Raw genomic sequence first — 18,509 nt, 5'->3', positions numbered from 1 at the left:
CTTGGAAATGTTGAAATCACTTTCCTTAGGAGACCACAGATAAGGATGTAGGTTAGAGAGCCTGGGACAATTTCCATTCTGTTCGGCCCATTTTGATTAGGTCTTCATTCTTGTGAATAGTCAATCCATCCACCAGATTAACAAAAAATAACGAAGCTGATAAAACTGTCATTGCTCTTAGAAATGATGACTTAGAAATTGCTGTTTAAAAATCCATCTGATTTATTTCTTTGGCAGGGAAAGCATGGCTTTCTGTATGGGCTGCCTTTTCCCTGATCCAGCTCAGTGCTCTTTGTCAGTACGATTTAAACCGGGCCCTGCATGCACTGGGAGCAAAGAAAAATTACACTCCTCATTTTCCGTCTAAGTGGCACTAATAATCTTCTCCCTGGGACACTTGACATTTTCTGGAGTGTCGTCCGGAGTGTTCAGAGAAGATGGCTAACAGATGGGGTCTGTCATTGGCACTGCAGCACCAGGCAACCCCAAATGCCAAAGGGAATGGGAAGGGAAAGTTGTCTGGCAAAGAAAGATAACAGCCCTGAAATAAGGAAAAAAATATGCCCCCTGTCTCCTGGCAATCATGGTTAACTGTTTGTTTTTCTAAGGTGAGAATTGTACCTCGCATAACTCATCATAGAACATAGGATTCCAGAGGGTAAGGTACACTATATTTATTGACAATGAATAATATGAACTGGCAGTTAGCCTTCAATTTTTATTTTGCAGTCTATTCCCCAACTCAGAAAAAATTGCCTGACTTTCACATGGGTTTATGAGAATCCTTGGTTATATTCACATCATTTAAGTGACCCCCATTTCTTATTATTTGGGGACATATGACCTGATTTTCAGCCCCTTTTTCAGATTAAAAATTAGGGCTAGTGAGTGGAGGAACATGCTTCAGTTCATATTATAGTTGAAAAGTAAGTTGATCTCATATCTTAAGACCATAGCTTTAGAGCTAGGGAAAAACCTCAGAATCATCAAAGCCGAGGGTCTGAATTCTAATCATTGGGTCTTTAGTATGTGATTTTTGAGTCAGTTACCTTCCTCTTTGGGTGGCTCTCAATTTCCTTCTCTAATCTAAATGAGGAATTTGGATTAGATGTAGCCTCTAAACTACCTGCCTCTTCTTTCTAAAATATTTATTGATACATCTAAAGATCCCCCTTTGGAGAAATCTGCTCTCTTATCTTGGTTTACAATTTGTTTACCCATACTTAATCTGTATTGGTTAGGGTTCAAACTGGCACAAGTCCTTTGAAAAAGACAACTATGAAAAGTTACACCTCCAGAGAGGAAGAAGGCTAATTAGAAACAGCAGAGGCAGAGCAGCATCTCCACAGGCCTCCAGTTTATAATGGGGGTTAGAGTTCCTAAAGAGAGAATGGAACTTCCCTCCAAAAAGTCCTTTGAAGATCAAGGTTGTTGGAGAAATGTGACTGTACCTAAGAAGGAAAAGACTGACTGTTCTGAGAATTTGTTGTTTTTCAATCATGTCTCTTTCTGATCCCATTTGGGGTATTCTTGGCAAAGATAGACTGGAATGATTTGGATTTCCTTCTTCACATCATTTTATAGATGCATTAACTGAGGCAAACAGGAATTAAGTACTTGTCCAAAGTCACACAGCTAGTAAGTTGTCTGAGACCAAATGTGAACTCAAGTATTTCTGACTTGAGATCCAGCACTCCAATCACTATGTACTACATAGCTTACTTCTGAATATTAACTCTTCTTCATAGGGCTGTGAAAAAAATAATTTATAAACACTAAAATGAGTAATATAAAATAAGCAAGGAATTCTATTAAAAGATATCTTTGGTAGAGTACCTAGAGGTGACTTCTTGTCCTATTGTTTCAGTCATGTCTGGCTCTTTGTGACCCCATTTAGAGTTTTCTTGGTAAAGAACTGGAGTGATTTGCCATTTCCTTCTCAAGCAGCCTTTACAGATGAGGAAACTGAGACAAAAAGGATTAAGTAACTTTCCCAGGGTCACACAGCTAGTAAATATATGAGGCAAGATTTGAAGTTAGGTCTTCCTGACTCCAAGTCAGTGGTCTATTTATTGTATTTCTTAGTTTCCCAGTGTTCTGGGAATAAGAGAGAGCAAAACTTAGGGGATGTAGTACATTATGACTCTGAGGAAATTAAGTAGTAACGAGTTGTGAATAACATCAAAGAACAAGATTCCTGCTGAGGATAGGATGACAGAATTATTATAAGTGACATAGAGGAAAAAGGAGACTTTTTGTACTTAATGGGTTTCTTTTCCTTTGACAATTTCTTTACCTTTATTTGCCTGGCAAGGTTACCACTTTGTTATAAATAATTACATCTTGAGACATTCTACTAGGCAATAGATTCATAGAAGAGTATGGGAAAAGACCCTGATCTTGAGAGAGATTGAAGGCAAAAGGAAAAGGGGATAGGCAAAGAACAAAATGGATAGATAATGTCATGGAAACAATGAACATAAACTTGGACAGATTTTGAAAGATAATGAAAAATAGAAGAGCATGGCAGGATATAGTTCAGGGGGTCACAAGGATTCAGAAATGATGGAAGAATTGAACATTAACAACAAAAGAAGAGCATGGAAGATGTCTAATTCCATCTTCCTACTTCTCCCACCATCTAGCAAATATAATGAATATTTATTATATTGAAAATGTAGATTGGGATATTATTAAATGTGTGCAGTTTGTGCATAAAGGAGAATGAATACTGATATATGTCCTTGTCACTTTAGCTGTCCAAACCTAAATGTCTATTTTGGCTACCATTCATTCTGTGTCATCAAATAGGGAAAATTGGTCCTGAGGATGATTTTCTAAAACTCATTAGGATTTGTTTCAATTCTTAGACACTAGGGGAATCTTAGCGATCCCCACAGCAAATATAAAGAAAACTAAAGGAGAGTAAAGACAGAATAAAAAGAAAGTTTAATTCCATAGTATTTACTGAGTACCAATACTATGTTCAGCTCTGGGCAGGTATAAGATGAGAAAAACACACCTTGATCCAATGAGTTTCCATTTTATTTGGGCGACATGACTCATATATCCAAAAGAGCAATTAAAATTACATGGAATGTAATGGTTAGATTGTGTTGCAGTCAATAAGGACCATAGAAGGCCAATACAGGGTGATGTAGAAGTTCTCCTGGAAGATACAGGATATGAGCTGGGCCTTGAAGTTTAAGAAGGATTTGGCTAGTTAATTTTTCATCCATGGTATCAGGCCTAATTTCTCTTTGGACTCAGGTAATAGGCCAATATGCATGTGAGTGGTTCTATTAGGCATGAATGTAGCCCACATATAAACCTCAGTCAGTGGGGAGGGAACCAGAGAAAGTCCATTTCCATTTCTAATCTGGTAAAGTGGTCATGCTGGTTCCCTAGATGAAATAATATGGCTAGTAACGAAAGTAAACATTTATTTAGTACTCTAAGTTTAACAAAATGCCTGACAAATATGAAATCATTTCATCCTCAAAACAATCCTGGGAAGGAGTTGCTATTATTACCCTCATTTTCAGATTTTTTTCTGAGGCAGGCCTAGGGCAATTGATTTGTCTAAGGTTACATAGCTAATAAGAGTCTGAGGTGATATTTGAACTCCTCTTCCTCTTCCCTTCCTTACTTTCCTTCCAGGTCCCTGATTTATCCAATAAGTCATCTAACTACCTTTCTAGTAGTACAAAAGCAAAATAGATTCATAGAGTTCCAGATATGGAAGGAACCTCAAGTTAGTGCAATCAAAGGCTCACAGGATCATAGATTTATAGTTGAAAAGGATCTCAAGGTCATCTTGTCCAATCCCCTCATTTTATAAAAGTAAACTCAGGTCTACTGAGGTTAAATAATTTGTCCAAGCTGACAAAGGTAGAAGCAGAAGCAGGACTGAATCTTACCCCCCCCCCCCAAACTAGTAATCTAGTATATTTTGTCATATTGCTTTCTATTCCTTCATTTGGCATATGGAGCAATTCAAGTGATAGGGAAGGAAACTGCCCAAATATACTGTGAATTAGTGAGAAAATCAGGGCTAGTCCACGGGACTCCTGACTTCACTCTCAGTAATTACTTTATTGAGATGTGCTAGAATATTAAAAAAAATAAAGACAACCACAAACTTATAAGCCTGTGATGAGACTTCATTGCTTCATTAGGTCCAAGTTGGTAGGAAATAGGTTTAAAGGGAGCTCATCTGAATCAGGATTTTCTCTAAAATGGGAAAAAAAGGAGGAAAGAATCCCTTACACCAGGGAGCAAAGAGAAGAGAAGGGGTCTTTGTAAGGAGTCTTATAGGAATACTTTCATGCGCAAAGATCTCTCTTGTTTCTGAACCCCTAGAACTATAGTATATATATATATATATATATATATATATATATATATCTATATCTATATATCTATATCTATATCTATAGCTATTGTATAGATACAATATATCCACACACACACACACACACACACACACACACACACACACACACACACACACAAACAGAGCTCCATCTGTGTTCCTCACTGTTTTACATCATATATGAAGCTTATCTTCCCAAATGGAGGGTGAACTTCTTGAATGCAAAAACCTCCTGAGACTATTACTTCTTTCTCCCATATGGGGGGGGGGGAGCTGACTTCTATTTTCTTCTCTTCAATAATCCTTTGATTTACAAGCCCCCTAAAATAGGGTCTGGATCTTTTCTTCCTTTAGTTTCTATTTTTATCCCACCCTATTACATCTTATACCCCTGAAGACAGAATTCAGCAAAGACCAGGGTTCAGTAAACACCTGACAGATGAATGGACAGACAGATGGATAGAAGGATGGCCTAGAATATAGGTGAATGATTCCTGTAATACTACCCTCTAGTCAACCAGTGTCAAAACTCCCACTGCCATATAGTTCCTACTGGTTCTCAGGTTGACTGTAAGGCCAGTGATACCTTTCCCTGGGAACCTCAGCAGAGCTGAGGTCTTTCTCCATGGAATGGCATGACCAAAGTCAAAAGTCTTAGTATTCTCTATAAGCCATACAATTATCAGAACAGAGAAAGTGTGTCTGTTGACATATAAAGCAGTGACTATTTTTCTCTGGAACATCCAGAATTTTCAACTGTGTATGGTATACTTTGAAAGAAGCAGTTTTTGGAATGTTAGCTCCCACTTATCTTATCCTCATGTTGATACTTCTAGTCTTGAAAATGGAAAGGAGAATAAATAAATATTAAATAAAGAAAATGTAAAGGACAGTGCTAGGTATATGCTGTTGTCTTGTCATGTTCAACTCTTTGGGAGCCTGTATGAGGTTTTCTTGGCAAAGATACAGGAATAGTTTGCTATTTCCTTCTCTAGTGGATTAAGGCAAAGAGAGGTAAAGTAACTTGCCTAAGGTTACACAGTTAATGAAGAGGGTCTTAGGGTGGATTTGAACTTGGGTCTTTTTGACTTCAAATCCAGTACTCTATCCACTTAGCCTATGTATCTAATATATGCTTGTAGACTGATTGACTGATTTTTCCTGGGATGAAGAGGGAATCTACTGATCTGTCTTTTAAAAATGTAATTAAGAAGAAAATGGAATGGTTCATTTTACACATTGAGAGGTTTTTTTTCCCAAGGCAATGAGTTTAAGTAGCTTGCCCAAGGTCACACAGCTAGGTAATTATTAGGTGTCTGAGGCTGGATTTGAACTCATATACTCCTGACTCCAGGGCCGGTACTCTGTCCACTGTGCCACCTAGCCACCCCACATTCAGAGTTTTTAAAAAATCATTCATGGAACTAGATATTTTTTGGGAAAAAACCCACTGAATTCAGACAATGATTAGATTTTAGATTTTATATACAAATGTATATATTTTATATATATATATATATATACATATATATATATATGATATATGTGTGTATATATACACACATATATCTTTTCAAATAACCAGATGCATAAACTCTGCTGTCTTTTTCTTTTTTTTTTCCTAGACTGGTTTGCCCATGAGGAAGTCCTAACATTTACAAAAATAGGAATTTAACCTCAAGCTTCAGGAAGCTGTAGAAAATGTGCCTTCCAACTCTACTTCATTCAGCTCAATTACTGTGTCCTGAGGGCCTGCTGGGTTTTCCGGGCTCTGAAAAAAATCTTGTTTCAGATTCTAAGCCATTCAATGAATAGTATCTTGCTTGTTATTTAAAGCACAGATTCTTCTATATTTTGAATTGTGTTCCCTGCCCTGCACTGCTTCTTAGTTCCCATGTTCACTAATGTAGAATTCTGTGTCAGAGCCTTAGTTTTCTTAGAATCTTAAATTTAGTTCTAGAAGAGACTTATAAGTTTATTTCCTACAACTCTCTCATTTTATAGATGAGTACAGGGAGGTTGAGGGATTTATCCGAGATATAACAGGTAGAAATGGTAGAGCCACTATTCTTATCCATGTACACCAACTACACAATCAGGACCAATTCTACTTCATATCATATTTAAGGCAGGAGAAGGGGCTCTTGACTTCATAAGACTTGAAAATCAAAAGCTCTCCATCATCTGTTTAACTATGATGTGGACAGTATTGATTACTAGTCCTTCTACCTCCCTTTAGAAATGGGTTTGATGGTCTTCTCAACTACACTTGGGTTCCAGTCTCAGATAAATCACTTATTAGCTGTGTGATTCTAGTTGTTCTCAGGTATATGATGTGGAGGCTGGATGAGATGACCTCTAAGATCTTCTCAGGTCCCAACATTCTTAGCCCCATGCAACAACAAATTTTCAGCCAAAACCCCCCCTCGGAGCAGCTACAGTGAGGATGGCAGGATTATTGACTCAGTTGCTCCTGATCCAGACTCTACTGTATTCATTGGGAGTATTGGTTGGGATAATTAAAAATCTGGAAAAGGTAATTTAAAGCAAGATCTTATTGAGTACTTTAGAAGTTTATCTGGTATGCTATAATGAAAATGAGACCAGATTTGGCATCCAAGGAGTTCAAGTCCAACTCCCACAGAGTTCTGTATATGACAAGATAAGAAGGAATGGGGCAGAGAACAGCATTCCACACACAGGAGAATCTGTGGTATAATAGTCAAGATACTATTCATTGAATACATTAGAATCTCTGAAAAGATTTTAAAGGATTGTAAAAAACTCAGCATGTCTTCAGGACATAGTAATTGAGCTAAATGGAATGGAACTGGAAAGCTACCTATAACCTGTGTGAGTTAGAAAATTTTATATCAATTCCTTAGGCTTCAATTTTCACTTGTATAAAATGTCAGGGTTGGATAGATTGTTTCTAATGACCCTCCTAGTACTAGATGATATGAAAATGTTCCAGTCTTTTTCTATGATATAGGGATATAGATTCAAAGGACAATCTTTGGCTTTCTCATGCTATACTTTTATCCATAATATTCCTTAGACTTGTATAGAAGAGGGTGGCTAGGTGGTGCAGTGGATAGAGCACCATCCCTGGAGTCAGGAGTACCTGAGTTCAAATCCGGTCTCAGACACTTAATAATTACCTAGCTGTGTGGCCTTGGACAAGCCACTTTAACCCCATTTGCCTTGCAAAAAAAAAAAGACTTGTATAGAAGACATACATCTAAGTTCACCTTGCCTACTTCCACTTTGGGCAAGCCCTTTTGTTCATAGAAGACAAGTAGAATTTATGAACATGAAGAGAATAAAAGTATAAATATAAGATGGAACTTGGCCTGTGAGCACAAGATTATAAAGTAGAAGCTAAAGGTCCCTGTTAGGGACCAATGAGACATAAAGAATACAAGACAGCAGGAAAGCATGTACTGTGGGGGTTTTATTTAAGCATTGGTAAAGATATTTTTGGGTGGAAATTTTAGTTCAGGATTATTAACATTCTTTGAACTGAGGACAAATGAGGCAACATAGTGTAGTGAAGAGAGTAATGCATTTGGAGTTGGAAAGCTTGAGCTCTAATGTCAATAAATTGCTTTGCCACTTGTTATCTGTGTGACCTTGGGTCAGGTCTATTCCTCAGTTTCCTTCTCTACAAAATACAGTAGGAAGATAAGATAAAGTCTAAGATCTTTCTATGACAGTTTTTCCTGGGTCTAAGTGGACTCCTGTGATCTGTTAGATCCTGGCTCATTGTGATAAAAGCCCGCAGAGTCCCATGTGGGGTTTATCCTCACAGACAGAGGCTGGCATTTGCTCAGCTATGAAATGTAGGCAAACATGTAGCTGCCTCAGGACGCTCTCCATGGACTGAATCTGCTTGACTTTCTTGAGCTTAAAGGCCATTTTTGACAAGGCTTTTATTTATTCTTCAGATAGAATCAGAGGGTAAACGAATCAGAGGAAGGTGTTCTCTCACATGCACAATTGAAAGTTAATTTCTAGCATAATAAGGTGCAATCTATGTGAGATGAAATAGTTGCAGTACAGTATATTGGAATGAGCCTTGAGCTTGGAGACAGGAGAACTCTGGGTTTGAATCCTGGATCTCACACGTAGTTGCTCTTGACCCAGGTGAAGTCATTTCATCTCCCTGAGACTCAGTTTCCTTATGTATCAAATAGAGATAATAATAATAATAATAATAATAATAATAATAATAATAATTGCATTATCTAAGTTACAGGGGTTTTGTATAAATCTTGTTTTCCCAATCTTAAAATGTAGAAATACATAAATGCTACATAAATAAGTTATTATATGGTAGCATAGAAATAGCTGATATTCATATAGTACTTGAACTTTGGGATACATTTTTAAATAGAGAGAGAATTGGTCTTAAGAGTTAGGAAAGGATCTAGGTTCAGGTGTTACTTTTGGTGATACTGAATGATACTATATGAGAACATAATACAAGCTCATATGTTGATAATACTTTGAGGCTCAGAAAGCAAATGAAACACTTTTTCTGGTTTGATTCTCACAACATTCTACAAGGGAGGTATAGTTATCTCCATTTTAAAGAAGTGGAAATTGAAAGATTAAGTGACTGGTTCTGTGTCATATAGCTAATAATATCAGAGGTAGAGTTTAAATCCAGGTTTCTTCTGATTTGAGGTCTAGCAATCTTTCCTCATTTGAATACCATGCCCCACTGGTGAAGGTGAAAAGGTGAAGGACTTAAAAGTCTTAAAAACAAAATTGTTTCTTATTTTGGGACTCATGTCTCCCCAATCTATCCTCTATACATCTCTCTCTCCTGCTCCCTCCCTCCCTCCCTCTCAATCTCTCTCTCTTCCTCTCCCTCTCTCCTCTCCCCTCCTTTCTTTCTCTCATTTGTTCAGATTCTCTGTCCATTCTTTCCCTTCTCTTTTTCTTGGTCTCACTTCCTCCCTCCTTCTTTCTTCAACTCTCTTTTTCTGCTTTCTCTCATTCTCTTTTCTTTCCCTGTCTCATTCTGTCTTCTATCTCTTTGTTAACTCTCTCCCTCTCTTTTCTCTATCTCATTTTTGCCTTCTTCCTTTTTCTCATTGTTCTCATTTCTCTTATTCTCTCTTCTGTCTTTTCTCTTTGCCACCTCTCTCTCCCTATCTCTTCTCTTACGTTCACTCTTTCAATCTCTGTCCTTTTTTGTTTTTCTTTTTATGGGTGTGTATATGTATGTGTGTATATACGTATACATATACATATACATATGCATATGCATATACATATGCATATACATATACCCCTTCTTCCCTCCTTCTCTCTTTACCTCTCTTCTCTTTCTCTGTCTTTTCCTCCTTCTCTCTCCCCATTTCTTTCTCTCTTTCTCTCCCTCCTCCCCTCCTTTCTGCTTCTGTAACTCTATCCCTGTAATTCTGTCTCTGTGTCTGTGTCTGTCTGTCTGTCTGTCTGTCTCTCTCTCTCTCTCTGTCTCTCTCTCTCTCTCTCCCTTTCTGTCAGCCTGTCTCTCTCTGTCTCTTTCTATCATCTCTCTTTCTGTCTCTTTCCTTCTCCCTTTCCCTCCCTCCTTCTCTCCCTCTCCCCCCTCCATCTCCATCATTTGTCTCTCATTCTTATACCCTTTTCCCAGAGCACCCCAAGTTGTAACCAATAGTCAACTCTCCATTCTAACTATCTCAAGTTGATTTAGGTATTATATGACCACTAACTATTCTTATACTATCATATAAGAAGAGCTCCAGTTCTATGATCCTATGCTGCTGTGAATTCCTTACTATGTGTGTTTCATAGTTTTCCCATTTTACAAATGATTAGTTGAACCTGATGGCCTCCAGCTCAATATCTATGACCCTATGAACTCAGAACTTGGCTATTATTGAATAATCTGCTCTAAGAGCAAAGTAAGAACAATGAGGAAATTAATATGCATAATGACTACAAGAACATGAACATCAACAGCAACCGAACAAACTCACCTTGTGACATTATAATAACCAAGCACATAATAACCAGTCCTAGAGAAGAGTTCAGAAACAGGACTTTGCTTTCATCTTTGTAGAAGTGGGGAATATAGGTGTGGGATCCTGTGTATGCTGTCAAACACTTTTAATGTACCTTAAGTTTCTTGTCTTTGTTTTTCCTTTTGAATTATGTTTCTCTCCCTTTCTTTTCTTTCTTGTTACAGGAGAAAGAGAGGCAGCAAGATATGGATACAAAGCTGGTCTTGAAACCAGGAAGTTCTAAGTTAAAGTTCAACTTCTAACACTACAAACAAGTTGCTTGACCTCTTAGTGCTCTGAACAGATCTTTAAGAAATCTCTGCCTTGAATTGTAAGGGAGATCAACTTAGCTGTGAGTTACCTGCCTGTTACAGGAGATGACTCACTGAGAAAGGGAAGGAAAAGGGATAAATTCATAAATGAAGAGGATGTAAAAACAAAACAAAAAAAGAAAAAAGAAAATTTAAAAAAGAAAGAAAAAATCTGTTCCACTTACTAGGTTGCCTGTTAAGCAAAGACCTAAGTTCAGATGGGAAAGGACTTGTGGAGAGCCTGTCTCCTTTGAAAATCATGTCCTGCATGATCCCAGGTTCTCCTTGTCCTCTGTTCTCTATAGCTGCTCCATTAGCCATCTTACCCTATCATGATTATAGCTCGGGTCTTATCAGGAATGCTCTATGAACCTATTGCAAAAACAAATTTCTTTCTCTCTTTTTTTAATTGTAAAAGTCATTAACAAATTTATCAACTCCCTGACACTGATAATATAGAGAGGATGGAGGAGGGGATAAGGAATTGCAAGGTGAGCCAGTATGACTCTGGGGAAGAAATGTAATCTCAGCCTACATTTCCTATTTTTAAATGGTGATGATAATAATGGAACCTACCTTAGAGGGTTATTGGGTAAATCAGATGTGATAAGATTAAAAAGTGCTTTGAAAATGTTAAATCACTATATAAATGCAAGAAATAGTGATGATTAAAATTGAATTATTATTAATAATAATAATAATAATAATAATAATAATGATAATAAAAGGTGAGCTAGTAGGGTTGCCAGGACAGAAGTTTTGCACCCTTGTGTGCTGGTTTTAAGCTACTACAGGGCTGAGCTTTGTCAGCACTGGCTCTGACAGACATACTGCCCAGTTCTCAAGTTTGGGCTATGGAAAGACATGGACTTACTTGGCACCCTGTTAATAGCTCTGAGTGGCCGGAGAACGCGGACGGTCCGGATGGCAGAAAGACTGACGTTATGTCCATCCAGAGAATACTCCATCATGCTGGAGAGAGAGAGAGAGAGAGAGACACAAAGAGAGATCAGCTTAGACTAAAAGGTATGGGTAGAAGTCATAGAATCTCTGAGTGAAGACAGCCTCCAGAGCTCCAGGTTATATGTCAGATCAGTGCTGGGGGGTCTTGCACAGTAAGGTTGGAGAGGTAGATGGCCTTCAAGTGTTTAGGAATTTAATGCCAAGCTGAGCAGTATGGATATTATCCTACAGCCAGTAGGAGCCAGTGTAGGTACCTGGAGATGAGAGTGAAATGATGAAAGTGGAGTTTTAAATAATAATCTTATATTACATAATAAAAGCATGATAGATAACATGGGGAAGAGAATGGAGACACAGTGACCAGTTCATAGGCAACAGCAATTGTTCAGGTGGTAGGAGAGGAAGGAAATGAGAATATGGCAGGGAGTAGTATTTATCTAGGTTAAGGTTCAGAAAAGGGTATTCACCAATTTGACTACAAATAAATAAAGTTGAGAAAAACCTAATCAAGCCTATCATGCTCCAGAGCATCTCAGGAAAAGCAGTAGGGTGTTGAGCAACTAGATCTGGGCCTGAAATCAGGAAAACCTGAGTTCAAATCCAGCCTAAAACATTAAGAGTCAATTCACTTAACCCTGTTTGTTTTCTTATCTGTAAAATGAGCTGGAGAAGGAAATAACAAAACATCCAATATCTTTGCCAAGAAATCCCCCTCCTCCCCCCAAAAAGGGTCATGGAGAGTTGTATACAACTGGAAAATGACTAAATAACCACAAATGGTATGGTGGAAAGAGCACACTGAATTTGGGGTGAGAGGACCCACCTCCAAATCCCAAGTCTTCCATTTATTATCTGTGTGACCTTGGGCAAGTTATTTAAGTTCTTTGGACCTCAGTTTCCTCATTTGTAAAAGCAGAGGGTTAAACTATATAGGCTCTAAGGTCTCTTCCACCTCTATATCTATGATCTTATGATGATAGTCTTAATTTTCTACCCCAATCATAGAACAGGGAGAGAGGAGTCAGTTCCTTTTAGAGAATAGGTAATGCAATCCTTTGCATTTTTGTATATTTAATAAATACTTACTGCTGGATCAATTGATCCAGGATTCTGAACTATTGCTTGGCCTTGTGAGTAGGGAATAAGACTGGAACTCAGCCAGAGACACTAGTAATATCCATGAGCTCATGACCCAATCAGGGGGCAATGTCATCAGGAAGCTTGTAGGAACCTGCTCATAATCATGAGTACAACCATGTTGACATAGCAGTACTATCCAAGGGTGAGGAAGACAAGTAGCTACAATTGAAACAACCACAACCACAACAAAACAAAGATAAAACAAATACTTGACTGGAAATAATCAACTACTTGAATCTTGGCCTCCTTATCTAGGATAAACATCCTTGACTCTACCATTATTTCTGCTAGGGAAATAACCTGTTTATCTTTTGTTATGCCCCTTGGATCTTGCTTTATGTCTCAATATCTCCCAACTAGAAACCAGGTAGTACTGCTACAGTCATATCTCCTTGCTGATCTCCATCTCTGTGCTTGCTTAGGAATTTCTTTAATCACTAGAACACACAAACCTACTCCAATTCCAGATCATCTGGTCTAATTTTCTCATACTGGAAATGGGGAAAATGAAGCCCAGACAGGGGAATGCAACTTGCTGAAAGTCACACAGTTCACTGAAGCAAATACATCCCTCCCCACCCCCCCACCCCCATAGTCTAGGTTCTTCCCACTATAACACACTACCTAGGGAAGGGATCATTTGGTAGCTAAGAAGAAACCCAATAGTGGACTTCAGAATAACGTATTGTTTTCTTATCTATCTGCCTTTCTGGTTATTTAGCTCTGTCTGACTCCTGTCTTTTGGCTTTGTATTTAGACCAAGGGAAGACAGTCTGAAACCCTGGAGGCTGGTGAAGGTGGTACTTGTACCAGACCTATAATTCTCTAGTCTTACTCTCATACCTGGGGTGAATGGAGACCAATAGTTCAAGAGGTTATTGAACTTATTTTATTTGGTTTGGTCATGCTAGACTCAGAACTCCCATTCCTGAATATGGTCTTAACTTTCTGGTCTATGACCACAATCTAATCAGTCATTGCTCCTGTTCTTCCCTTTGGTTTTTCTTAATTGAACTTTGGCAGATGATCCTGGATCCTGGCAGGGACAATGGTTCTATGAATACCTATCTGCTTCAGGTACACATCCAGCAGAGCAGGATGAGAAAGTCAGAACAAGGTAGATTCCTAATTCATTAACCACATCCAGGATTTAGACTTCTTTTCCTTTTATTGGCAATGGGAGGACTTTTTCTGGTCCCCAATTACCTGGGAGAGAGGTCAGACTTACTTAGTCTTGTTTCAGAGGGAAGAACAAGGAGCAGGGATAGAAATGTCTAACAAAGTCTTCTTCTGGCGGACCTGGTCTATGCTTAGTCTCTAAAGTCTCTGGGGTTGGCTTAGGAGGGCACAGCATTATGACATCTCAAAATCCAAAGGATGAATCATACTCAGAAACTCTTTAAGGAAAACTAACTCCCAGCTGGCTTATTCTAATCTGCAGAGATGCCCAACTGCAGTCCTGGCATCATCCTTAATGGATACATCTCATAAGACATAGAAATGTGCCAAGTGAGTAAATGTTCCCATTTTGGGAAGCTTCGAAGGTGTGTGGTATGGAGAGAGATTCCCTCTAATTGGATGGATTTATTGGAGCCAGCCCAGAGCATAGCACTAAAGCCTTCTCTTCTGAGGATGACATCGTTAGGTTTGAGGCTGCCAGCATGGAACTCTGAGCCCAAGCATAGAAAATAACGACAGAGAGACCTAGATGGAGCTGAAACCCTAACTAAGAGAAATGCATTAATTACAGCGAATCATCAGAGACCAAAGGCCTCAGCTGTTAGGTTGTCACCCTGGAGACTGGAACTGGCCTGGGACCGCAATGGCCCCCACTGCAGGGGCCACTGCAGTCCTGGCTTTAGATGATAGAATATAGAATGCCAGAACTAGGAAGGCCCTTAGATCAGAGAATGCTGTCAGAGCCTTTGGAACATTGGGCAGAGAATATCAGAACTCAGAACCTAAGGCCTTAGAACAGGACTCAGAATGGCAGAACTGGAAGGATACTTAGAAAACAGAACACAATGGAAGGGACTTTAGTACACATAACAGTCTATCAGAACCAGAAGGAATATTAGAGAATGGTTAGTTCAAAATTTATATTTTTATGTCCCATAAAAGGTGGCTGGATAGTATAGTGATTAGAGTGCTGTACTTGGAGTCAGAAACACCTGAATTTTGAATTCTGGCCTAGAAACCAACTATATGATCTTGGAGAATTCACTAAACCCCAGACAACCCCAGTTTTCTCATTTGTAAAATAGGGATAGCAATGAAACCTAACACATGGATTCTTGTGGGTACCAATGGCTAAATATATATACAATTTTTAAAACTTAAAGGATTATTATTTGTGACTATTAGTAATGAAATAGCTAACATTTATAAAGTGCTCACCAGGAACTTTGCTAAGCCTATAAAATTATCTCATTTTATCTTCACAATAACCCTGGGATGTAGATATGTTAGCTCCAAATTATAGATGTGGAAACTGAGGCAAATAGCAGTTAAGTCATTTGCCTAGGAACATATATCTACTAAGTTTCTGAGGCCAGATTTGACCTTCAGTCTTCCTGACTCCAGGTCCAGCTCTCTATTCACTACATCACTTAACAGCTTCTGTACCACCTAGCTTCAGACAAGAGCTGGGTATTATTTACTTCCCTTTTCTCTCACAAGGTAGCACCAAATTTGCTTTTATTCATTCATGCTATTTGTTTAATAGCAACTTACTTTAACATCCTAGATTCTCAGAGCTGGGAGGGATCTTTGGCATCAACCTGGTCTAACTCTCCCAACTCTGTGAATCAATAATTTGGAAAATATCCCTGACAGTTGATCATTCATACTCAGTTTGAAAACTTCTGATGATGGTGAATTCAGTGCATCCCAAAGCATCCTCTTCTATCCCTGGTGAACACATATTGTCCGAAAGGTCATCCTCAGCCAAAATTAGCAACCCTTTAATTTCTGCTCCTAGTTCTCTTCTCTGGGATCAAGTGGCCACCAATCCTTTGTCCCTATATTATATCTTTTCATATACTTGCATAGAGTCATCATAACCCCTTATATCCCTAGGCTAAACAATTTTTGATATGAGTTGCTTTCCATTCCCTTTCTAACTTCTAAAATAATCGGAGTGCAATAATTTTAATGTGTCTCCAGCCCCTGGACTGTGGAGAAAGAGATGACACTGGATCTCAAGCTATTGTGACTTCCACTATCCCAGAAAGCTTAGAAATAGTTTCTCAAAGTCTTTTGGCAAAGAAATCATACAATGGTACTCTGACTGTCCAAAGAAAAGAGCAGGTAAATCTGGGGAGACAATAGGTTTCAGGAACTCAAGCTGATGAGGAAGATGGAGAATGAGTGTGCCACTGGCTATCTTGTTAGAATACTGGGCCTCAGTATTCTTACCTATAAAGGGAGATCATGTTACATTCTTACACCATAAGTACTTCTTAAATAGTTTGACACAATATTATTCCTGAGTAGTGAGTGAGGTGACACAGTATATAGAGTGCCCGGTCTGGTGTCAGGAAGACTCATCTTTCTGAATTCAAATCTACCCTCAGACATTTATTAGCTGTGTGATCCTGGGCAACCTCTTTTGCCTTATTTTCTCTTCTGTAAAATGAGCTGGAGAAAGAAATGGAAAACCATTCCAGTATCTTTGCCAGGAAAACTCAAGTGAGTCAACTAGATAGTGCAGTAGATAAAGAGCTAAGCCAGAGTCAAGAGGACTTGAGTTTAAATCTGACCTCAGACACTTATTAGATGTATGACCTTGGACAAATCACTTAGCCTTGATTGCCTTCCCCCAAAAAAGAAGAAATAGAAAAAAGAAAACCCCAAGTGGGGTCACAGAGTCAGACATGAATAGCAACAATAAACAGTATTCCTATGACCATGAGAACATATGACCCTAAGAATGCTACTTTAGGGGGAGCCACTACACACTATGAGTACTTATAGACTTTTGGATTCAGCATAGCATAGTTTATAACAGCATAGTTTCATGTGGACAGAGACAACTGGATCTGGGATGATCTCAAGACAGTATCCCTGAGGCAGATGATGAGACAAGTCTGGATTTTCTGGTAGACCATTCCCCCCCTCTTCTTTGTGTTCCTGGTGGACATGGGCTATGGATTAAAAATTCTGCTGTTTAGGCAGAAGCAATTTGCTGCAAGAAAATCTCATGACCATCTGTTGCAGCAGCTCAGAGTTGTAGCTTGGTTTGCTGTTTTTCTGCTTATCGCTTTCCTCCTTCCATAACTCTGTTATTAGTATAATCAACTCACTTAGGGCGAGTGGGCTGGGGGTGGACAGCGTGCACTTAATCCTCATTCTGTGGCTTACTGGAGTGCCCAGAATAATTCCAATGTGTCTCCAGCCCCCGGACTATGGAGAAAGAGATGACACTGGGTCTCAAGCTGTTGTGACTTCCACTATCCCAGAAAGCTTAGAAATAGTTTCCCACTTCTTTTGGCAAAGAAGTCATTCCATGATATTCTGACTGTTCAAAGAAAAGATCAGGTAAATCTGGGAGGGTTTCTGAAACCCAAGTTGATGGGGAAGATGGAGAATAGTGCCACAGTCTATCTTGTTAAGCCATTGTTAACCCACCTAATAACTGATATAGCAAATCTTTATATTACAATTTATCCTCATAGGATCACAGGTCTAGAACCAAAAGGTACCTTAGAGGTTATCCAGTCCAACCCTCTCATTTTACACATCAGGAAGCTGAGGTATAATTAAATTATTCCCCCAATGGCATATTAGTATTCTGTTGCAAAGTTGGGATTCAAACCCAGGTTTTCTGACTCCAAAATCAGTACATTTTTCATTGTTCTCATGCTGCAAATGAACTTATATATAAGGCATTATGCTAGGATCTGGACATCTGGGCATCTCTGCCTGCCCTCAGATTGATTATATTTTACTAGTGTAAGGGGCAGAGGTAACATATATACAAATAAATATGTACAAGGTAATTTGAGAAGAAAGGATAAAAACTAGGGAGATCAAGAAAGTCTTCTCATCAGAGGCAGTATAGGAGCTGAACCTTGAAGGAAGTTAAGGATTCTAAGAGGAGGAGGTAAATTGGGAGTACTAGGTACTTGAATACTTTCCCAAGCACTTGGACCCATGGAGCCAGTGGATATCAGAGATAAAAGGCAACACAGAATAGAGAACAAAGGGTTAGAAGGGACATTTGAACAGTTAAAAAAGCAAACTCACAAATAAAGAAAAAAACTGTTCGGAAGTCCTCTAGAGATTAGAGTAGGTCTTGTCCCTTTGTTTTGTGTCCATACCTTATCTCCATGCTCCTTGAGTAGAGGGTAAGGCCTAAATATCCTATCTGGCTCTCAGATTCTTGGGAGACCAGCCAGGGACCTAACACAGTTGGTGCTCTTGGACTGTTTGTTGAAAAAAATGTATTTAAAAAATATATGAGGAGAGATCCTTTCTCTCTCACTTGGCTTAATTTTTCTCTTCTAGAGACTTTTGCCCAGATGAGAAGCAAGTTTTGTGGCATGAGTTTCTTAGACCCTCTTAGGCTGGGACTTGTTGTTTTCGTAGTAATTTTTAGTTATTTCTGACTCTTTGTGATTCTTTTTTGGATTTTCTTGGCAAAGATACTGGCATGGTTCACCATTTCCTTTTCTAGTTCATTTTTAGATGAGGAAACTGAGG

At 38.7% G+C, this 18,509-nt stretch overlaps 1 protein-coding gene across 1 annotated transcript in view; it reads right to left on the bottom strand.

Moving 5' to 3' along the window:
• Positions 1 to 18,509, bottom strand: part of CACNA1H (calcium voltage-gated channel subunit alpha1 H) — a 446,470-nt gene that overhangs the window by 177,871 nt on the left and 250,090 nt on the right. Inside the window, exon 4 of the mRNA XM_074197130.1 lies at positions 11,578 to 11,675. Within this exon, the coding sequence (XP_074053231.1) occupies positions 11,578 to 11,675 (98 nt within the window). The remainder of the gene's footprint in view (positions 1 to 11,577; positions 11,676 to 18,509) is intronic.

This window comes from Macrotis lagotis, chromosome 8, assembly GCF_037893015.1.
Source record: "Macrotis lagotis isolate mMagLag1 chromosome 8, bilby.v1.9.chrom.fasta, whole genome shotgun sequence".
Lineage (NCBI taxonomy): Eukaryota > Metazoa > Chordata > Mammalia > Peramelemorphia > Peramelidae > Macrotis > Macrotis lagotis.
Note: the sequence above shows the minus strand (reverse complement) of the source record. Positions and strands in the feature narration are given on the sequence as shown.